Source organism: Dermacentor variabilis, chromosome 3 (genome assembly GCF_050947875.1).
Source record: "Dermacentor variabilis isolate Ectoservices chromosome 3, ASM5094787v1, whole genome shotgun sequence".
NCBI lineage: Eukaryota > Metazoa > Arthropoda > Arachnida > Ixodida > Ixodidae > Dermacentor > Dermacentor variabilis.
In genome coordinates, this window is record NC_134570.1 from 153,579,598 (window position 1) to 153,604,146 (window position 24,549).

General features: G+C 47.4%; 1 protein-coding gene across 1 annotated transcript in view; it reads right to left on the reverse strand.

Annotated features, from left to right (window-relative positions):
• Positions 1 to 8,233: 8,233 nt before the first annotated feature.
• The window catches only part of LOC142576416 (E3 ubiquitin-protein ligase RNF10), a 76,158-nt gene continuing 59,842 nt past the window's right edge, over positions 8,234 to 24,549 (reverse strand). Inside the window, exons 13-15 of the mRNA XM_075686547.1 lie at positions 23,354 to 23,475; positions 12,701 to 12,932; positions 8,234 to 8,702 (exon numbers count right to left, since the gene is read on the reverse strand). Coding sequence (XP_075542662.1) covers positions 8,614 to 8,702; positions 12,701 to 12,932; positions 23,354 to 23,475 — 443 coding nt within the window. The 3' untranslated portion in view covers positions 8,234 to 8,613. The remainder of the gene's footprint in view (positions 8,703 to 12,700; positions 12,933 to 23,353; positions 23,476 to 24,549) is intronic.

The following is a 24,549-nucleotide window of genomic DNA, read 5'->3' on the forward strand; positions in this document are numbered from 1 at the left end:
GGCATTTGATTCAGTGGAGGTACCAGCAGTCATAGAGGCATTACGTAATCAAGGAGTACAGAACGCTTACGTAAACACCTTGGAAAATATCTACAGAAGTTCTACAGCTACCCTAATTCTACACAAGAAAAGCTGAAAGATACCCATAAAGAAAGAGGTCAGACGGGGAGACGCAATCTCTCTAATGCTATTCACTGCGTGCTTGGAAGAAGTATTCAAGCTATTAAACTGGGAAGGCTTAGGAGTAACGATCGACGGTGTATATCTCAGCAACCTTCGGTTTGCCGATGACGTTGTTCTATTCAGCAACAATGCAGACGAGTTGCAACAAATGATTGAGGACCTTAACAGAGAGAATGTAAAAGTGGTGTTGAAGGTTAATATGCAGAAGACAAGGATAAGGATGAATAGCCGGGCAAAGGAACAAGAGTTCATGATCGCCAGTTATCCTCTACAGTCTGTGAAGGAGTACGTTTACCTAGGTCAATTAATCACAGGGAACCCTGATCATGAGAAGGAAATTTATAGAAGAATAAAAATGTGTTGGATCGCATACGGCAGACATTGTCAGCTCCTGACTGGAAGCTTACCATTGTCATTGAAAAGGAAGGTGTACAATCAGTGCATTTTACCAGTGCTGACATATGGGGCAGAGACTTGGAGACTGACAAAAAAGCTTGAGAACAAGTTAAGCACGCGCAAAGAGCGATGGATAGAAGATTGCTAGGAATAACGTTAAGAGACAGAAAGAGGGTGGTTTGGATCAGAAAGCAAACGGGTATAGACGATATTCTAATTGACATCAAGGGGAAAAAATGGAGCTGGACAGGTCATGCAGTGCGCCGGTTAGATAACCGTTGGACCATCAGGGTTACAGAATGGGTACCAAGAGAAGGGAAACGCAGTCGAGGACGGCAGAAGACTAGGTGGAGCGATGAAATTAGGAAATTTACGGGCGCCAGTTGGAATCGGTTGGCGCAGGACAGGGGTAATTGGAGATCGCAGGAAGAGGCCTTCTTCCTGCAGTGGCCATAAAACAATCTGATGATGATGACAATAATAGTGATGATGATGATGCGGGCTACTAGCGTCTATGTTGGACTGCCTTCGATCTGCCGCTTGGGTGGCGCAGTCGGCTCCCTCGCCGCTAGTGTTCACATCAGAAGTGGCCGAGTTTGAAGTTAGCGAAGAAAAAATTGGCTGCGGCTTATCTCGGCTAACCCTGGATATGCAAAGCGAAACCCTGGTTAAGTCTTGGTTTCATTTGGTTAACCTTTGATCTAGCTGTAATTATTATACGAAGATATAAAATCATAGTTGGGCCGGGTATGACGGCTGTTCCCAGGTCGGTGGTAGACATGACTGATTAGGATTGGGTAGACACGCATCGTTCGACGGTGCAACGCCTGTTGTGCCGCAGGGAAAGCGCAAGTGCTAGACATGCAAAGAGACACCGCGAACATGCGCAGCGTCGAAGTACAAACGGCCATGGCGCGAACGCTACATTGATCACGGCGGTGCGACGCCTGTTGCATTCCGGACCCTCTCCAGTGAAGCAGCTTGCCGGGCGATATCCGCGGGGTTGTCAGACGCCGCTTGGCGACGACAGCTGAAAGCCTCCCACTCACGCGCAACACTCAGAGAAGACGACCAGGCCTCGTTCTCATCCTTGGCCAAGCTTGCACTGACTAGGCGAGCGCGGCGCTCCCCGTAAGCGGGAGACACATGTGCAGAAACCTGACCGGCGCGCCGCATTGGTTACCGCTTGAGAAATGCCACCGAACTACCTGCGGGGACACATGGGAGCGACCGCAGCTAAAACCCCTGAAACTTCGTAAAGTAGTGCCACTCTCCTCCTCCGCCTTCACTCCTCCTCGTTTCTCCTCTCTTTCACGGTCCCTCCTAAAGACCAGAACACGATAGCCTCGCACCCAGGCTAACCGAACGCATACTCTCGCACCCGGGTTGCCCGGTCGACCGGCGCCATTTTGTACTGGGCTGCCAAAGCATAGCCTAACACAACAAAGCATAGCAGAACACACAACAGCACAACTTGCACAAAATTATTCACACCCATCCGGGCACAGACGCACAAGTTCTTCAAGAATTGATAGACCGATACATAGGACCTCAACCTACAACACCCGCTCCAGCATACACAGGCACCGATAACGACCACCTGGACGCGCCCATAGAAGCAGCAGAAGTATGTGAAGCCATCCTCGCACTCCGCCCTAACTCAGCCCCGGGACCTGATGGCATTACTAATAAAATGCTTCGCAACCTAGATGAGGATTCTATACTAGCCCTCACAGCTTATTTTAACGCATACTGGGAAACTGGAAACCTCCCCTCACAATGGAAAGAAGCCAAAATTATCATGATTCCCAAACCCGGGAAGCGCCTCCTACTCGAAAACCTCCGCCCTATCTCCCTGACTTCATGTGTTGGAAAGGTCCTCGAGCACGTCATCCTCACACGCTTACACAGACATATGAGCAACAACGACCTCTTCCCCAATACCATGATTGGCTTCCGCCCGAAACTTTCTGCTCAAGATGTCATGATTCTGCTCAAGCACCAAATTATCGATGGCGACAAAAGCTCCAGGCTGGACACCAGAGCCATCTTGGGGCTAGACCTAACCAAGGCCTTCGATAACATCACGCATGAGGCCATACTGAACCGACTGGCACAACTCCAGGTTGGACATCGAACATATAACTACGTGAAGAATTTTCTTACAGGTCGCACGGCCACCATTACCATCGGAGGGTTGCAGTCGCCAATTATTCACTTCGGCAGCAAAGGCGCGCCGCAAGGATCGGTTCTATCCCCTTTTCTGTTTAACGTGGCCTTGCTCGGACTACCGCCTGCATTAGCTAGCATCCCCAACCTTAAGCATAGCCTCTACGCAGACGATATCACCCTGTGGGTCACCGTGGGCAGCGACGGGGACATCCAAGACACGCTGCAGCAAGCCATCAACGAGGTCGTTGCATACGTAGAACCGCATGGCCTGGCGTGTTCCCCACAGAAATCGGAGCTCCTTCTGTACAAGCCTAATTGGGGAGGTCTACGTCCAGACCCTCACCCACCCGAGATAGAACTCCACGTGCACCAGCAACGCATACCTACAGTACCTAGCATTCGTATCCTTGGCTTACGCATCCAACAAAACGGCAGAAACACGAAGATACTCAAGCAATTAGATAATCATGTACACCAAACCACTCGCCTCATTGCACGCATCGGAAATCGACATCACGGCATGAAGGAAGCAACCTTATACGCCTGGTAACGGCCTACGCCCTGAGCAGGATCACCTATGTCGCCCTGTACCTTAGCCTCAATGCAACTGACAAGCTCAAACTCAATACCATGATCAAGAGGGCCTATAAACAAGCCCTACATCTTCCCATCACCGCCTGTAACGAGAAACTGGATGCCCTAGGCATTCATAACACCATAGACGAGCTTATTGAAGCGCACCGTATTAGCCAATACGAACGACTTGCCAATTCCACCACGGGCAAGCACATTCTAGGCACCCTAGGCATAACCTACACCACCCAATTCGGACCAAAAGTACCCATCCCTCCAAACATTCGTGACCAGCTAGTTATCCCGCCCATACCTCGCAATATGCACCCTGAACACAATCCGGAGCGACGTGCAGAAAGAGCTAAACAACTACAAAAGCGCTACGACCAAGCCGCCGATGTAACCTACGTGGACGCAGCAGAGTACCCCAACCAAAACGCCATGGCGGTCGTCGCAGTCACGGGTTCGCAGTACCACCTCTCCGCGGCCGCATCAATATTCGCCACGCAACCCGAAGTAGGAGAAGAAACGGCCATCGCTTTGGCCTACGCGGCTACCAATGCACACTGCATCATCAGTGATTCAAAAACGGCCATTCGTAACTACGCAAGAGGACTGATAGCACCCCAAGCGCAGAAGATTCTCTCTGGCGCTCCTCCCCCAAGGCAACGCCGCGTGCAGATCATCTGGGCCCCTGGTCACTCGGGTCTGGCTGGAAACGAAGCCGCCCACGATGCCACCCGAGCTCTCGCACACCGGGAGCATCATCCTTCTCCTGCGTCTTCCGATCCCGACCAGCCCTCTGTTCTGCATCGCGGTCACGCGCAGGACCGAATGGTCACGTTCAGAGAAATTCTCCTGCACTGCTGCAGAGAGCGGTTACGCTACCCCCCAGCACACAAAACACTGAATAAGTCTCAATCCACCACTTGGTGACTCCTTCAGACACGAACTTTTCCGAACCCCGTGCTTTACAACCACATGTACCCCGATGCATACTCACCACTCTGCAAAGTGTGCAAGGCCCGCGCCGACCTCAATCATATTATCTGGCAATGCCCCAAAGCCTCACCCACCAACACCTCCCGCACTAACACACGCATCATTAGTACGGCCGAACAGTGGGAGACATTGCTGCTCAGCTTGTACCCAGAGGAGCAGCTCTGGGCCGTCCGGATGGCCGAAGACGCCGCCAGAAAGCAAGGACTGGCCGCCGTCTGAGGAAGGGGGGGATTGGGGGTTAGTCTCCCGACCCCCGCCACCCCTGAACCCCATCAAGGACACAATAAAGTTTTATCTCTCTCTCTCTATAACTGTCAACAGGTGGTAATAAATTATTGAGGGAGCAAGTACGCGGACAAAGAGTAGTGTTGTAGCGAGAAACTGGTGCATGCTTTTACATCTCGTTGTACTAAGTACCATGAGCCATTTACTGCACCATTCAAACACCCTACCTAGATCGCATTGCAGATTGAGATAATCGGCATGGCTAGTAATTTTTTCGTAAACTGCACAGGCATCTGCAAAGAGTTGTATAGTTGAGGAAAAAAGGCAAGATCATTACTATAAATCGAGAAAAGCAGAGGGCCAAAAATGGACCCTTGTGGCACACCAGATGTCACGGCAGAATTAGACGAACGAAAGTCATTAGCTGACACATACCAAATGCGATTAGAGAGATATTTCTAAATTCATGCAACTGGGATCTATGTTAAGTTAATTAAGCTTGAAGTACGTTGTGTGAGACAGAGTCAAATGCTTTAGCAAAATTCAAATATGCAATCAGTATAAGAGTCATGATCCATGTTAGTGAATAAGTCGTTAGCAAAACAGCAATTGTGTTTCGCACGAGTCTGCTTTACGGAATCCATGCTGCTAAATACTGGAGGAGGAATTGGACTCAAGGAAATCAATGAGGTGTACATGTTCTAAGATTTTTACTAGAATGGATGTCAATGATATGGGTCGGTAATTATTCAGGGAATGTAGAAAAATCAATTATGGGGTTTTACGAGCCAAAACCACTATCTGATTATGAGGCACGCCGTAGTGGGGGACTCCGAAAATTTAGACCACGAGGGGTTCTTTAACGTGCACCTAAATCTAAGTACACTGGTGTTTTAGCATTTCACCCGCATCGAAATGCGGCTGCCGTGGCTGGGATTTGATCCCGCGACGTCGTGCTTAGCAGCCCAGCAGCATAGCCACAAAGCAACCACGGTGAGTAGGGAAATGTACATCACCAGATCTATGCACAGGGACCACCTTCCCTATCTTCCAACCGGATGGCAGTGTAGACATCTGTAACTGTTCCAAAAGCTTTGACATGAATGAATAAACTTGTGTACAGCATTTTTAATGAGATACAATTTCGATCAGCCAATGAACACACTTTTAAATTGACAATCAGCCTTTTGACACCAACTGCATCAATAGCGATCGTATCCATCGGTAAGAAGTTGGTTTTTAGTACTATATACGGAAATACTGCTAAAAAAATTATGGGGTTTTACGTGTTAAAACCACTTTCTGATAATGAGGCACGCCGTAGTGGGGGACTCCGGAAATTTAGACCATCTGGTGTTCTTTAACTTGCACCTAAATCTAAGTAAACGAGTGTTTTCGCATTTCGCCCCCATCGAAATACGGCCACCATGGCCGGGATTCGATTCCACGACCTCGTGCTTAGCAGCCCAACACCATAGCCACTAAGCAACCACGGCGGGTTGGAAATACTGTGTGGATGCTCTTATGAAAATGAGTAACATTGTCCAGAACATTGCAGCATTCGCTTTGTACTGGAACATGAAATTCGATTAATTGAATGTCCTTTTAGTACCGTTAATAATGCCCCATAATTATGGTGGTTAGAACGGAGTAGCAAAGGACGAGTTTTATTATCCAAGAATTTCTTCTTGGCTTTTGAAAGTGCAGTACACAATTCTGGGTTAAAATTTCGATAGTAAGACCAGTGATCTGTTCCGGCTGTTAATTTTGCGCTTCAACATATCCACGTGTTGTTGCACATCTGCTTTAACATGTTATTAAAACACGGAGAGCGGGACTCGATGAAACTTTTCCTTTAGGTACAAAACAATAAATTAGAGACAAGAGTTTGTTGTTGTAAAGCAACCAGTTGTCCTCAACCAACCGCTGCCCAAAGCCAGCAAAAAAAACAAACAACAAAGGCCTTCAATTCCCTATTCGTTAAGCTATCCAACAAGACATGGCGAGGAATGGAACTAGTACCGACACCTCGACTTAAACTTGGACAAGAACGCCTTCACTATATTCTTCCATCTCTTCTTAATGGTTATAGTCTCATTAATTTCGATTTGTTTTCTTGTTCGCGCAAAGGTTCATACTTTGTGTTTAAATAACATGGCTCGAGTTTACTTGTGTGCACGTATTGCTGTTTCGTGTATGCTTTAGTGATTACTCGATATACTTATGTTTGTTTGCTTTTTGTACAAGTTCCAGTACTGCCTCCCTGCTGAACTTTAGGTTTGTAGACTTGTCAAGCTGCCCTGGTGTAGCTTTTTTCTGCAACCCCTCCATCTGTATTGCAAGATGGGAAAATAAAATTGAAACTGAAATGTCTACTTTACTGTAGTTTTGAATGATCCGTGTTTTTTTTTTTTTTTTTTTTTTCTTGTTGGAAACTCGTGCCCGTCGAGTGAAGTGAATTATAGAGTGGCCACCAATTCCCACTGAATGAGTTAAGCAGGAAGCTAAGTCTGGTGCAGTGGTATTAGGTAATGTTTGCGGAAGTGGGAGTTATGCGAGTGGGAAATTGAACGAGCAGAGTTAAGTTGATGTCCTGACAAAAAGTCAAAAATTCTTTGCTTTCAGTCGAGTTGTGCTGTAGGGAAACGGAGCTTCTTTCCCACCTTATGTCTGGAAAATTGAAGCCTCCATATACAAAGAGGGACGATTTTACGTCTCTGACGAACAGTTGAATGACAATGCCGCGCAGGCCACATATGTAGTTGGTGGCCGATAGGAGACACAGAAAATTATTTTGCGAAAATCAAGGAGCATGCGTACACACACAAGCTCAAGTGAGCATAAAACTGGAATGAAATGAGCAGCAAGAGTATCAGCAACCACTAGCAGACGGCCACCACCAGACCGGTAATTACAATCACATCGGCAAAATTTGTAGCACTTTTCACAGTCCAAAATTTCATTCTTAACTTTTGCAGAAAACCAAGTCTCCGTCAAACCAATATCAGCGCAGCAGGAATCAATAGTGGAAGAGAATTCAATGCATTTATTCAGGATACTCTGTACATTAGGGAAAAAAAATATAGGCGTATTTACCAATTGTGGTAAAACAGATGTGCGTGCACTGCTAGTTATTGCACCGTAAACCTGCATCTTTTTTTATTCATTATCAGTTTATTCATGCGAAGCGAGTATGGCTGCCCAGCAATCAATGTAAATTCTGTTAGCTACGTGAAAAAAATCTGCAAACCCCCCCTTTAACATTAAATTTTTTTAAAATTTTGCTGTGGGTTAGATGCACAAAAATACGGTATGCTTTCATGCGCTGACTATTAGTCAATTTTAACCAAACTGAAATTTCCTTCTTGGGTTGTATACGTAAAAACCATGGTCCGATTACAAAGCACACCGTAGTGGGGGACTCCAGATTCATTTTCACCACCAGGGGTTTTTGCACTTCACCCCCATCGAAACGCAGCTGCTGCAGAAGGATCAAATACGTGACCAGGGGCTCAGAAAACAATACCATAGCCAATTAACTACGCAGCAGGTTAATTTTCAATAATGCTTCACAGATTGGCATGATACACAAGGAAATTCAGCTTTGAATTCATTGCGAGATCTGCGCCCCTAAACAGAAAAATAGAATGACAACAGTTTCAAACTTGCAACTGACACGAAGGAGGGTTCAAACAAGCACACTTTATTTACTCATGACATAGCTTCTCCACGCAGGCCTCTTGTAGGGTCAACGGTCTGCCAATGCTGCCCACGATCTGCATTCGCTAAAGAGCAAATGAATGAACATCAAAACAAACACAGAACAATTTCTGTTTCTATCAACCTCACTGAAAGTCCTTGCCTCGAAAGAGTTTTGCCTTTTGGGAAACCCACAGATAGAAGCATCATTACCGTCAAAGGAACTTGAAAAATTAAAACAATAAATTTGCCCCTGATAACCTGGCGCACAATTGATCAATCCAAGGACCTCTTCTCGCTCGCTCTTTCTTTTTTTTTTTGGCTTGGAAGGAAATGCCGCAAACCAGCAGTCTGTCGTAGACACTATTTGCTACGATTCATGGATGTTGCAAACAGCAGGGTCATGTTCTTCTTCTTGTTCTTCTTAGATCCAGGTTTGCCCTTCTGTCCATCTGGAACAAACAGAACTTGTTACAAAATTTAGCTCCAACTTGCACTGAAGAGGAACTGAAAAAAACTAGCAGGACGCTTAAGCTTCCCCTTTATGAGTTGAACGTGAGAGCACTGCCAGGCGTCATTGACGCTGGCACCAACACCGGATATTCTGCAACATGGGGCCCAATAGAAAACAATGGCAGGCCAATCCGGCCGGCAGGAGTTCAGGACAGAGCAACGGCTAATGCCCCCGTAAGGCAGAGGCTGCACGCAGAGACTCATCAACGGCTCATACACACCCATAAGCAACGAAAAAAGGGGTTTGCATCTGAATTTCCGCATAACACAATTACGTTTTCTCACATATAGAAATTATCTTCTCGTACATTCAAATTACAATGCAACGCTATGATGCCTGTAGGTTGTGTTGCAAGTCGAACTTCACAAATTTTCTTACGCATTTTACTTTCACAAATTCAATTAGTTCAGTGCAAATTTAACTAGGTCATACAACTTTTACCACAGGAATATTTGCCAATTAATTGAAGAAAGCTAAAGTAATTCCTACACTAAAGAAGGGCGACCCTACATTGCTAGACAATTATAGACCGATTTCTGTACTCCCGTTTCTCAGCAAAAGAGTTGAAAAATTAATTGAAATTCGTATTTCGGGCTACTACGCTAGATTTAAAGGGGTTGGGACACCAAATTTTGAGACTATAGAAAGTATGTTGTAGGCTGCTTCCGTATGCGAGGACACCCACAACAAGGTATTGGACGCTGCAAACATTTCAAAATAATTTTAATTCAGGTCCAAAAAGTCATTAAAAGCTCCTTCTCGTGGTCAAGAGCTATAGACGACCGCACGCCAAGTTTCATCCTAGACGCCAGCGCTCGTTTCTCCCCTGGCGGCACGATTTCATCTCCAACGGGTGTAGGTTTTCGCCGCCGCTTCCCTTCACGATCGCGCCCGCGTACAGTTCGCGCTGCGCGCGAAGCGTCTCTAGTTTGCAACGGCGTCTCTTCGGATGACCGGAAATTATGATTGTCTTGTTAACTGTCACGACAACAATGTAAACACGAAAGGGTTGATGCCACCAGTGAAATTCTGCCGATTCACAAGAAAATGGTACGATAAAAGCAGAAGAGAGACATGAATTACTGCGGTGCGCCGAGCGAAGTAAACAACTGGCAAACGAAGCGAGCTCGTTCATTGATCGCTCCTGAGTGTACGACGGTTCTTATATGTAACCCACATGAATTTAATAATTACTCGGTACATAATCGTTTTATTCCTATAAAACCTTTAAGTTGTTCGACGAGCGCTTGTCCTGTCTTCTTTCTCGTGTTTAGTTTGTGTGTGCGCTGCCCAAGAATGGAAACCACTTCTGTTGTATGCGCTAGCAGTGGCCGAAGTTCACGCGTGCCGAGAAATTGAATATGTGCACAATGCATTGAACATGACCGGAGTTCATTACCGCTTCACCACTGCACCGATCGATCGAGTTATTGGACGATAGACGCCCGCGTCTTGGTCGCGCCGGCATTGCTGAAGCAGGAATGATTACTAAGACTTTCAACTTCCGTCTCTTGAGTACTGTTAAAAAATGGCCATGCTGCCTACATTGCTGCCTCTATTCCATGTTGTAAGGGGCGTACTAGCTAAAGTTGTGTGCGCATGTCGTACTTGTGCTATGCAGCGATATATTTTGTTTATTTCCGCACACTGTCGATGGAAATCTATTGTCGCCATCAGAGACAACACGGATTTGTAGCAAACATGTGGGAAACTGCAAAAATGACTTTAGCTCCTATGCGCCGTATGTATGTGCCGCATCGTATGTGTTGACGATTTTTCCGGCGGCACATACGATGTCGTTTCCAATTACCTGCTCAGAGTCACTTACATGGTTCAGCAGACGCTGCCCTTTCGCCGCATTGCAGCCATTAAAATAATCGTCAAGCGTACCGATCTTCTTAAAGGCAAATAGAATCGTGTACAGTCTGTTTCGCACTTAGGGGAAAACTCGGAACGTATTGCATCGCGACGCGGCAAGCAATGGAGTCGTGCGGCGGCAGCAGCTCGAGCAGGAGCAGACGCTCGAGGGGCGGAGTCGTGATCTGCGTCGTCTGCTACGGCGGCGCGCACTGGCCGCATTGTCGGAAAGCGTGCTGCTGTCAGGAGCAGTGCACCGACTTCATCGGTACTGCGGGAACTGAGCCGATATCCTTTACTAGACGTTGTGCGTCGCTAAACCCTGAGCCTTCATTGGCGATAATGGAGTTCCACAAACTTCTTTTGACAGCATGCTTCGTTTGTTCTTTCGAAAGGCCGGGGTCCTGAGCGCGTGCACGTATATTTCTTCACTGTGTGCGCTGCCATAATAAGCAGCGACAAGACGCACCAAGATGTGTGTGCAACGTGCTCAGTCTTTGTTTGACTCGAAAGGAAAACAAAGCACTCAACAATGATAAATGTGGGGTCGAACACGATGAAACAAACGGATACGATTAAAGGAATATTTTACGTTAACACAATGAGCTGGAAGTGATTTTTCTCGACAATCATTCACTACACCAGACAGACCCTGCCCACCGGCGGGGTATTGGACACGTCACGGTTGGAACGTCAGTTAGTCTCGTCATGTCCCCAGTGGCAGCGATGACAGCGCTCATCCTGGAAGGCAGTGAAGTGTAGATTGACTTGATCAGGGATGTGTTCATTCGCAGCACGTCTCAGTCGCTGGCGATGGTGGATCGAAGCCTATCCTCGGGCGACTGATAGAGGAGATGGTGCGGCAGCGATACTTTCAACGAGCCCCAGGCATTTTAAATGATGCTGGCGCCCGGGGATTGAGGCGGCCACTCCAAGAGAGTGACTGCGCGCACTTCCAGCAGTTCTTGCACAACATGAGCAGTGTGGATCGGCGACCTATCGCGTTAGAATATAGTCGCCTTCCAGAAACAGGCCGTCAAGAATGCATGGAATCAGTAGGTCGTCTATGACTGTCCTGCAGCGATGAACTTACCTTCCAGGCGTATCAGTGGGCGTCGCACAACGCTTAGTAAAAAATACCGGCTCATTTCACGCAGTAACGATGAGGTCGGCGCCCTGCAACTGACAGTAGAAGGTTTCCTGGCAATGTGGCCAGCGCGCGCCGCCGTAGCAGACGACGCCGTTCAAGATCTCGCCCCTCGAGCACCTGTGCGAGCTGCTGCCGCCGCCTGACTCAAGCGCTCGCTGCATCGCGATGCAATGCGCTCCGAGTTTTCCCCTAAATGTGAAACAGACTGTACATCGCCCTTCGAATCAAATGTCCACGCGCACACACACAGGCACACACCGTGCGCGACACGAAACGTGCCCAAACACGCGCAGTGCAGGAGGCAATCAAGGCGGTGCGAACAAGAGGTGGGAGAGGGGTACCACCCGCTAATAGAATTTTGCTCCGCATGCGGCGCTCTCAACGCCGGCGCAGCAGCGCCGCTCTCGGTGCCGTTCTTGTCTATTGCTAGCGCAGCAGTTATGACGTCACAGCGGAGGAACGAAAATATTGACGTCATAGCACACTAGCACAAAAATGTGACGTATGAGGAGTAGCGATGAAATGCCGATTACGGAGCCTGCTGAACCGAGCGACCCAGCATAGCCTCCACTATGACCGAGCTACAGGCATATAGAAATCCTTTCTTAATGCAAAGAAGGGGTAAGGCATGCAGACACGGACACAGGAGGAGAGAAGTGGACAACACGAACACCGCACGGCGGCCCGCGAATGGCAAACTGCGTGCGGCGAGTTGCCGTGCCCGTAATGTGGACAGGCCTTTACACGTTGAGTGTAACACTAGCCAGCTGACTCCGAAAGGGACCAGGATATGTGGCGTTCATGTTGTCCGCTTCTCTTCCTCTTGTGTCTGTGTCTGAAGGCAATTGCCCTTTAATTTTCATTATGAATCCTAACCAACTAGCTTGGCTTCCCGTCATTCTAAAAATCCTTTCTCTACGCTAACTCACCAGATGACTGGGAATTTTCAGCGTGCGCAGCAGCCGATGCTGCCGCAGCAGCGTTCAGAGCCTCCTCCAGGGCCAGGCTGAACGAGTGACGGAACAGCGGCACGGGGCAGCCTTCCTCGTCGTCATCCGCGTCGGAGCTGGCTGCTGCCGCTGTTCTAGCCATGGGGAGATCTTTGGCAGGCAATCCCTTGCGAAAGCCGACTGCCGCACCCGCACTGCGTGTCTGCACCATCTGCACCGATAGCATTGTGCAAGGCTTAGTCGGTTTGGCATTTCGTAGGAAAGAAGCACAAATTCTGCATGTGGGACGGTACATTGAGAGGACAGATACCGCGAGATGTTTGCAACTGAATTGGCCATAATGGCCACACTAAATATATGACTGTACCCTCCCAAAAAACAGCGAAAAGCTTCTTATAAAGCCATGTACTGTCCCAAAGCCAGCATAAGAAATTACATTTACCACTTCACATGTGCTGGTTTCAGTGGTCTGCAAGCTTAATGAATACAAAAAATTGTATAATAAGATAGTCTTTCCATAGTCAAGTAAACTTACACAATGTTAAAGTCAAAAACACCAATGGAATATTTATTGAAAGGCCTAAATTAATTATTGTCATACAACAACACTTCGCTCTACAGCATGCCAGTGCTCTATGCAAGGTCCTTTGAAGGCTTGTGCAGTTTTGAAAGTCTGGCCTCGGTAGCACTACTATCTAGATGCCCCCTTTACAACATCCAAAGCTTTTGCGACGAGCAGGTTGAATTTCCAATCCACTGTGCACTGTGACGCCATGCACTCCTTCAAACACGATTGCTGCACTTCTAGAGTCCTCAACCAACTCACCCACTGAATACTGAATAGTATGCCGTATCAACACAGTCTAGAATGCCACTGGACGCGCCGGCTGATGACCCGACAACACCAACCTGTAGCTAGACCCGGTACAATCAAAGGCGTCGCATAGAATGCCGCTTCGGACGCGACAGGTGGTTCTGGTCATTCGGGCAGTGCGCCATCATCCGCGATCTTTAGCCTCTCATTCCATTGACGCTTTCGTCAACCGAAAACAGCTTCAAAACAGCAGAAAGAAAACAGCTTCAAACCAAGCCCAAGATGGTGGCGATCGGCTGGCAGCTGCAGCCGTGGTACACACGGGAAGTTTGAACAATTTTTATCTGGCACAGGGCGTTTCGCAGCCCCTGTGGAGCTTTGAAAGTCTATTTTTTCTTACTTACCGATCGAAATCAGTGTTAATAATTTGAGGGCAGGTGCTTGAAGGCAAAAACGTTCCTAAAATGCGTTTTTCTAAAAATAAATTTTTAGGACATTTTTCACCATACTAGAACACACGTCCCCCCTCAATTGTTTAACTCTGCTTGCTGCGCGCACCGATCCCATGTTGTTAACAGGCTGCGGCTGTCGGCGTTCAAGAATGGCACTACTATAACTGCAAAGAGGAGTCACGGGCGGTAAGTAGCATACAAGTTCCGCTGAGGCATCGCGTTGGTGGCCCCAAAAGGCACCTTTTAAAAAATGCTGGAAGATTGTTATGGCAGTACCTCAGCTTGAAAAATCCAGAAGAAACGCTGGGACGAGATCGGCCACGACCATCTCGCCCCCCACGTACTTTTCACTGGATTGCATGAGAAAACGTCAGGTCCAGCAGCCTTGCGTGCTTTACGCGACGCTTGCCGACATCATGCTCCATGGCATCCAGATGTTCCACGTAATGCAGCGGAAAGTCCTTTGCGAAAACAAGCCCGTGGGGGTCTGCATCATCTACAGGGCCTCCCACGGGGACAATGTTGAAGCAGCCTGCCCTACCGCATCAACACTGCCATCGTGGCCATCACTGTCACTATCTGATGCAAGCACGTTCACAACGATTGGCTCACAGGTTAGGAGCACATAGTTTCCAAATCTATAGCAGTGCGCTTTCCTTTCACCGACAACGTCATGCATTGCCAATGAGTGCGTGCGGATCGACCATATTCCATTTCAGCGGCAAGTCAAACGAGGCTGAGAAGCCACATGGCCAGGAATGACTTCGATGCAACAAACGAAGACAAGCACGAGCGACTTAAGGGGGGACGCCGGTATCAGATCGCGAAAATCGTAAAGAAGATCGATTTTTGGCAACAACGCGTTTCGGTATCTGCAATGCCTAATCTACATTGTATCAAAATAGTTTGAGTGAAAACGCACTAAAAGTGCCCGAAAAAAATTTATTTATCAGTGCGTAGGGCGAGAAAACAGCTTTAAATACCGTAAAATCACCGCAGTTCGCGGAGCCCTAACTCGTCTTTCCCGCCACCGAACGTCGCCATCTTGGTATCGTTCGAAAGCTCCAAGTTTCGCCATTCCGTTTCTAAATTCTTTGGTCGTCGCCATTTTGTAACAAACACACAAACACAAAAGAAGCGCGGGTCTGCTAGAGGCGGTCACACGGGCCTTGCGATGAAAGCGAGCCTCCGATTGGTTGCCGTACTGAAAGGCATCTCGCCATTGGTTGCTGCTGCAGCAGCGTGCAAGCTGGCAACCACAGCGGACCGCAGTTGTCTGCTTTGAAAACCACACCGGCGTCTTTCTTTGTTTGACACTCGCAGAATTCGGATTTATGAAAGCTCCCAGGTCAGTGATGGATCGTCGCTCGTTAAAAAGAACTTTTAAATGAAGCATGCCTTCGGAAAACGAAAGCGCAAGCCTCCTACGGTGAGAAAAAGATGGCGGCCAGCGGGAGAAGCGGAGAACCCGACTGAACACGCGGATAACGTGCCGCGTTATCTTGCACCGTGCGATTCCAGCAGCGAAGCCGACAATCGCCCTGTGACATCGACACTGATAACCAAGCCACCGGAAGACGTGCCAACGGAGACTCTCGCACCTGTGCGTACGGCTGCACGAGTCAGCAACCGAGATCGCGTTGTTGGAGGCGACGCAGGTCGAAGGTCTCCATCGCCGACAGAGACGGTGTGCGTTTCCGATGCATCGTGCGACAGGGACACGCAGTCTGCGAGTGAGCCCCAACCGTCGACGAGCTACATACTGTATGGTGACTCAAGGCTCACCAGACAAATCGTCGCACCATTCAGACGCGCCTCGAGCCGCGTTTTGTGCCAGCGGTGACTGCAGAAGCGCAGGCATGCAGCGTTCGCGACTCCCTTCGCGCAGTGTCCGCGACTGAGCGGAAGCAGCAATGCCAAGAACAAATTTCGGCCCCTTGTGACTGTGAGTTCATTATTATGCCTGTTTCCGCGATGAACTCTTTGATCGCTAAAACTCTGTGCCCAAGATGCCAACAGCGTTCTGTGGGTGTACACTGCGATACCAGGCTCGGTCTGGCAGCGAAAATGGTAGTCATGCACTACTCCAGACGGCACAAGAAAAGGATAAAGAACGCCTGAAGAAGGCATCCAAAGCCCACCAAACAATGAGGCAAAGGTGTAAGAAGATGCCTGACATCAATGATTCAAAATATTACAGCCCTGGTGCTTTTTAATAAATTTGCAGTGCTTTTAAAACTTTGCAGCCAGTTTTCTCAATTGCATTTTTTTTGTCAATCACCTCGCTCGTGGAAAGCGTAGCACAACAATGGCTGGACCGATTTTGGCCCAGTTTGTTTTGCTGTGATCCACAAGCTGTGCTGTACTTAAAGAAAGTCTTGAAATGTTTCTTTATCTTTCCATTATTTAATTATTTCACAATTACTACATGGCTCCATGCAGTGAAGCACAGTCATGTGCATGTTATGTTGAGCAAAAAATTATTAGCGCTTTAAAAAAAAAATCTAACAGTGTCTTGATGTAGATTAGACATCTGGGCAAACGTGCAAAGTACAATCGCCGACCGTTTATTCGGACCTCACGGGGACTGCGAAAATGTCCGAATAAACAAGTGTCCGAAAAAGCAGATTAAGAAAAAAAAATTAAATCCTTTATTTCCACGCACTTATTCAGGCTCGGCTGTAGGCTTGGAAGAAATCATGAATGCGCCGTTGCACGCTGTTCCGTTTACGCGCAATCAGATAAACCTGAATCTCGGAGAGGGTCGTACGGTCACTACTAGCGGCTGAAAGCACAGTCACTGCTTGTACACGCTTCGCATGCGACGGCAGCATAGCACATGGTCAGGGGCGTAGCCGGGGGGGGGGGGGGGGGAGGGCTTATGGGGCTTCAGCCCCCCCCCCCCGAAATTTTTTCGTGCTGTCCATGCACCGCCGACAAAAGCAACCCCCGGCGCCGGAAATCACTCTGGATTTTGTCTAGAACGTCTTTTTCACGCTCGAAAAGCCATTTCACCGCGAAAATTGCGAACTCTGGCTGAATTTCGTGGCAACGCCCATGCACCGGGAGTCGCATAACGCAAGCAGCCCCATCCGAGCACAGTTTCAAGGATGTTTTCATGGCGAACGGGCTCGCCGCGGCATTTCGCGGAGGCCGCCGAATCTACACTCTATCATGGAATTTACGGAGCGCGTGGATATCAATTCACAAACTTTATGGGTGTAAAGTTCTCATAAACTTTTGATGTGAAAGGTGCATTGACATTTCCAAACGTGTGCTTTAGATTTCCAATTGCGGAACTTTGCAAGTTTAATGCTCCCATAAATATTTGACGCCAAATGTGCATTGACTTTTCCAAAGTCGCACATCGGGCCATACAACGAGACAAGCCAAATGAACACGCTATCAGATAAGTTGACAAAGCCTGCAGCGAGGCCCGATGAGACGAAGCGTTGTGGTGGTTCATTCGTGCCGTCATGTCACATAAAAATTTTTTTTTTCACCTGCGCCAGAGCATCCAGTGAAGACACTAAAGCCAGGCAAGGCAACTACGTTCTTATTTATTTTTTCTAGTTTGACTTTTAATCGCGAGGACACATTGAGCCTCCAATTTTTTTTGTTCTCGCTCCCCTACCCGCGCGCTGCCAGAGCCAGCCAGAGTGCATGCGTTCTTCTCGTGTTGCCCCGACCACGGCGCGTCGCACTTCGGTGCGCGTTCGGTTTTCTCTGGCTGAGTGCATTTTCGCCTGGCAGAGCTTTGGACGCTTTCTAGCTTGCAGACGAGAAAAAGAAACAATGGTCGCTAGCCGCCATCACTGTGGGGACTCGACGGATTGCAGCGCGTTCGCTTGAGCGCAACCTATCCAGAAAGTCTTGTCTCGCCGGCGCAGGATATCGGGCAGTATGCGCATGGTTCTTGGTGGACCAAGCGTCTTGTGTTTTCTTCGATATTCCTTTAATAGCCGTATCAGTTGCCCAAAGTAGGCATTCTATTGTGACCAACATACTTTGCGTTCTTTTTTTTTTTTTTTCATTACGGTTCCCCCCTCCCACAAAAGGAAAAAAGTGTTGTTGCGGTGCAGCGGATTGTCGCATGGTGAAAGTGCTATTTTGTTACTTCTTTTGCGGAAAGTATAGGGCCATGTGACGTTTTACCTGCCGGGTACTCTTATTATATTATTGCGATAGCAATTATATGGACACTCTAAGCGCATTCCTGCCATCGCCATCGCCCTCATGTTCCGCATGAAGTCCAAGTGCGATAACATCGTGACCCCGCGCCGCATGCTGTATGTGCGAGTGAAAGCGTGTGGGGGGGGGGGGGGGAATGGGTGAGCCGATGATAGTTGCTTAGTCTTGTGTGCGCAAGGGAGAAAAGTGAGGAGCAAGCGCGCCGCCTTCCGTCGCGCACGATACATCGGGGGGAGTGGATGGAATGGGGGCAGGATCTAGGATTCTGTGAATCTGTGATTGCGCAACATGTTTATTTGCCTTGTTTGACGCATTATGTACGGTGACTTTTTCTTAGATACGTAGATTTATTGGAGACTTACTTATACGTATGTTTAAATATCTTGTTGCGTGGTTTTGTGTATACATGCAGTGAACTTCGTTTCCGGTGGCACTTTTTTGCCCTTCATCAAGCTGTATCTTCGCATTTGTATATTCCATTGCACCTTCGCCTTTCTAATGTACGAGGGCGAGTCAAATAAAAGTGAGCCTACTCACCCCGCGAAATTATGGTTCTGTTCATTATCTGCAAGGCCTGCGCGTAGCACACAGGCATCTCTCATTTACAAAAGTGACACGCAGGTGTGAGGATAACTGTTCTTTAATGCTCTCATACACTGGGTTGAACATGGTTGCGAGCCGTAATGGACTCTCCACAAGTTGAGCAGCGTGGTGCCGTCAGGTTTTTGACAGCTGAAGGTGTTTCCCAAAAAGAAATTAGTCGCCGTATGGCTGCCGTGTACATGAAACATTGCATTTCATTGACCACTGTGAAGTGTTGGAACAAACGGTTCAAAGAAGGACATGAATTTTGCAAAGACGATCGCAGACTGGGCCAAAGCCATCGTGCAATCACCCCTAACAAAATTGGAAAGGTTGATGAGTTGAGACAAGAACGGAGGATAAGCATCGATGAACTGGCAGAGTGTGTGAACATCAGTCGCAGTTTGGTTCACGCCATAATTCATGAACATCTCGGTTATCGGCTCTTGTGTGCGCAATGGATGCGCAAAATTTTGAACCACCGCCAGAATACGGAGAAGATCAGCGCTGCCTTTACTCATCTGATCCGGTATCACAATAAAGGTGACGATTTCCCGGTATCACAATAAAGGTGACGATTTCTTGTCTGCAATTGTCCACTACTAAGAGGCTGAAACACAACGGCAAAGCTTACAATGGAAGCATTCAAATTCACCTCCCCCAAAGATAGCAAAGGCCGTCATTTCCGCCAGAAAGGTGTGGTTGACTTTTATTTTTCGATCGTCAGGGGACATTACTGATAGAATTTGCTAAATCTTGAGGGACTATCAATTGTTTCCGATATTGTGAAACGCCGGATCGGCTGCGTGTCGCAATCAAGAACATTGACTGCTAAGAAAGTTTTCAACGGTACCGAACCTGAAAGTATGTCTATGAACACTTATCGTATACGGTAAGATATTTTTGTTGTATTTTTATTTTCTCGGAAAGACTCATACGGTACGATGTTCTGAGTAGGGTGGTTGTTAAATATATACAAAATAGGGCGAAAAGTTTAAAAGACGTGTTTAGCTTCCTGAAGGGTGTTAATATGTTTAGTGCGCAAATATCACGGAATAAGGCAAGGCCGAGGCGTGTCAGGCATTTGATAGCTTAGGGTGAAAAGAAACACGTAAAGGAAGCCAGAAAACGGGACATAACAGAAACAAAGTTCGTGTCCTTGCCGGAGCTTCCAAGTCAGCGCCTACATGTTCACCTTATTTTGTGTTTTCTGTTTTCTTTTAACATGTTTTATTTCTTCTGAGCACTGGATTAACGAATGGGGTCATCTTGTTCCACGACAGTGCCCGATCCCACGTCGCTGATGTGGTTAATACACAAAACTGGCAAAGTTCAAGCGGGAAACGCTGCAACACCCGCCATACAGGTCAGACCTGTCGCCTTGCGACCTCCACATTTTGAGGCAACCGAAAAAACAGCTCAAGGGAACCAGATTCGTCTCAGACGATGTTGTGAAAGTCAGTTGCGGACGTTTTGAAGCAGCAATCAAAGGAGCTTTATGAAACGGGAATTGCGCGACTCTTTAGTCAATGGGACAAATGTCTAAATGCTCATGGGGGCTACTTTTAATTAAAGTACCCCGTTTGTTATATATTCCCATTGGCTCACTTTCATTCGACTCGCCCTCGTATATTCTGCAGAACTCCTGCTTTTTATACGTGGTCTCTGTTGCGACAATAATTTTGGTGCAATTACTCACGATACACGACCGGTGACAGCTGCTGCTGTGTAATACATTGGAACAAATGGCAACGTCATTGAGATTTTTCACTGGCCGTTGCATATGTACAAGAATGTAAACAAGGATCTTGAATGACAAAGTGTCATTAACATATTTGTCCTCAACTTGTTCGTTTCATGGCCTTTACATTTTTCATATCAGCGGCATGCACTGCTTTGCTGGTTTCGAACTGATGTAGTTCGAAATTCGTGTGATATTTTCTTTACTCATTAAATAGACAAAATATATGAAAGCATTGACATCGGTTATGTTGGGAACAATTTTTGGCACATACGAGTATATTCTTTTATGAAAAAATATATATTTTACTCGTATTGACAGTGCGTAGCGTTCAACAACTCGTTTGCAGCATCTTTGTCAATGGCAATGCAGTTATTATTCGTGTATCTGATCCCTAAGCAAATTTTTTTAAGAGGTAGCTTTAGCTCGGGCCCAACTCCGACGCGGCCTATTCAGATACATGTAAAACGCTGAAACGCTTTTCCGAGATAACTCCTGAATCGCTTTTAATGAAATTTGTTGCATTTGAGAGAGTATGTTAAATTCTAGTGTCTGTTGGAAGCGGAATTTCGATTTAGGGCCTGAACTTTGTTTAAAATATTTTGAAAAATTCGAAACTTCGAAAAAAAAAAGATAGAAGCACGAAGTTTACAAATTATTAGCTCTGAATCAAGAACAGATATCGCGGTTCTGTAAACGGCACCCATTACACCATTCAAAGCGGACAAAGTCGATATGTCAATTTGTATCTTACGTGAATTGGTTATGTTATGTACAAGGGTTCTGCAAAAGCCGTATTTCCATAATACTTAATTTTTTGAGACTCATGTGTAACATATCGATTTTGTCCGCTGTAGATGTACTATTATGTGCAATTAACAGAATTGTGATATCAATTTTCATTGCTGATTTACAGAGTTGTAAACTTAATTGTTTCGTTTTCTGAAAATTTTCTATTTTTGCCACTTTTCAGTAAAATATTAACGACCTAAATCGAAAATTCGACACAAACAGTCACTAGAATTTAAGTTTTTCTTTTAAATGCAACAAACCTCGTCAAATTTGGTGCAGTGGTCGCCGAGAAAAATGAATTCTCCTTCTACATGTATTTAGATAGGAGCATCCGACCTAATGTTTCCTATTAAGGAGGAGTTCCACCTGCACGTGAGCCCCCCCCGAACGAAATTTCTGGCTACGCCACTGCACATGGTACGTCATCTTCTGACTCAGAGTCATCGTCCGGCGGTGCAGCAGAAACCTGACGAATGACCTTGCCGTCGTCGAGTTCTGCGCATGTCAATACAGCAGTGTCAGCACCTATGAAACTGTCAAATGAGACTGTGTCCGGAATCGCAATGCCACCACTGCGCAGGCCTCGGCAGAACATTTTCCGCGTCAGTAGGGAGCACATCGGAAGGCGACAAGTCTTAGGCCTCCCGGCACCTGCTTGCCGGCATTCCCCAGCGCAGTCTGCGCGGGCACTGTCGGCGCCATTAGACCCTTGACGCGATGTTTACGTATGGCGCGTTGGATCCCCGAAACCTCGACACAGCACACAAACACCACCGTGCCGACACCAACCGCACAAACGAAAAATGCGGCCTGCTCGCAGCGTCGTGCGCGAAGAAACAAATCAGCTGCTGGATTGTCTTGACATGGCTTACTAAGCTGAAACCGGAACTGCTGCAGAGCCACTCTATCTAACCGGGCAGAAACGATGATGATGAGCGGGGATTTCCAGTAGCGCCACTTCGTGGGGCAGCAAGGAAGTTCCGTTCAAAACAAAAATGGCGTTCAGCAAGTCGAACCATGCACCGGTCAGAGTCGGTGCATGGTGCTCTCGACCGAGTTGGCTCAAGGAGTGTCCGAAAAATCAGACGAGAGGTTGCAAGGTGTCCGAACTTTCGGCAGTTGTAATACATTATGGTCTATGGGGAGAATGGCGGTGCCGTGAGGCTGACCGAATAATCGGGCATGTCCGAATTTTTGGAGTCCGGAAAATCGGTCGGCGACTGTATTCCCAGCTTCCTATCATGTTTCGTTACTGTGCCAGGCTTTCCACAGGCAAGGAACTTATAAATTCTTATAAAACAAAAACTAATTAAGATATCCTAATGAAATTTTAGATTTGTCTCTTTATTGCAATGTGCAGTGTGTGTGCCACATTTCAGCCCTTTCTGTCAAGAAACAAAAAAGTTAATTCTGATCCCCCCCTCCCCCTTTATTCGGCTAGCAGAATTGCACAGAACGAGGGCCCAGTGAGCAATCTGGGAGCAGCGCCGGCAGTGTTGTCAGTGCAGTTGGTGCAGTCCAGTCGCGTTTTGTACGATGGCGCGGCGCAGAGCTATAGGTGCAGCCCATTTGTGTTCGGAGGAACGTAAGTGCAACGAGAAAGATGCGCACGAGGCCAGCGATGCAGAGGAGCGTGCGGCAGCAGCTGGGGTGGCAGGCAAATGTGAAGCGGCTCGCGTTCCACCCTCTTTGTTTTCAAGGATTTCGCATTCCATCATTAACTTTCGGCACGGACAACCAGCAGCCAGACTTCATATTCATAACCGATAAGTCGGCATGGGGGCATTGTAGTAAGTGCGTTATTTCCCCATAGAAAACACACAAACATTGACGGCGCACCAGCTTGCCATTGTTATAACCGATATTGTTAAAACTGGTATCGACACAAGTGGGTCCGACTGTATGCCAATTCCAGCAATGAGGATAGTGGAGATGCATACATTAATGGAATCGTGTACATTAATGTCAAGGAATTACCTCCATAATTATTCCTACTTCTTTGCAGACAGTAGACAAGCTTTTCATCTGTTCCCCTGAGGGGCACAAGAACACCAACCAACCTGAGCAAAGGACACCCGGTTCACAGAGCTGCCAGCAGGGGTCGCTGACCTGTCTTCCTCTGCTGGGCTGCTGGCACTGCTGAGCATGAACTGCTGCTGCTGCTGCTCATCAGGATCACTCACTGCAGCCACAAATGCAGAAATCAGTTGGCTACAGAAAAATGCCAACGAAACCCTTCAGCACACTACTCCTGGAATTTACAAGGACAGTATACAGCAGCCAGAGGCCGTAATTCCTAACAATTCAGTTCATTCTGCGCTCTTATTTGTTGTGCCACGTGGCCAATGGTTACGATAATGGCACTGGGGCTGTGTCTGAGACAATGATGAAGGGTGAACAGACGAAACAAACTGTCACAAAGTATGGCCCCAGGAAACCACGCAATACACACTGCTATCACCACAGATAGCAGCAGCTACAACTGGTACAAGCAAACTGCATTGTATTTGCCCGAGTTACTTGCAGCTGACACCTTTATTAGAAATCTTAAAAGCCACTCTCACGCCGTGCAGTCATGTACATTAAGGCATGCATTCAGCTGTTAGCATTTTATTCTGCACAAGCCATAACAAGTTAGATTTATGGCTACCCTCAGACACTACCATGACTCTACACAGCCTATATAACCACAAATGAGCCACTAGAAAGACATTAACACTTTCGGGACCGACCCATAGGCCATCGATCATATATGATCGACGGCTTTGCGCGCACTGCCACGTTCAAATTTCCGCGTGCTTGGACAAGTAGCCCCATCTAGGAGGTAGTCAGGAACTAGACTCTCGGTTTCGGCATAGTTTCTTTCGTTTTCCAGCAGGTGGCGATACGCGAGAGAGAATTTTCTAGATTGCGGCGGCGGCGGACGCAGTGGAAAATGGCGTCGTGCTCGCGTCCGGTCGCTCGAAAAGACTGCCGTCAATCGCGCGATTCCGCTGCTTCGGCAACGGATTTTTATGATGAACCGAGCAGCAAAGAGTATGAAGACGACTTCGGCAGCTCCGATTTTATTTCGGACTCTGATTCGGATGATGATGAGCCACGAACTTCATCTAGTAGCCGAAGGTGAGCATAGTTCCACATTCAGTTCTCTCTGGAGTAGGTGAACGGGCTCGCTATATGTTCTCATTATTTTATCTTTACTTGATAGGGTCTCAACAAGCTACGGTAATGATCTACTGCCGCCAGCGCAGAAGCG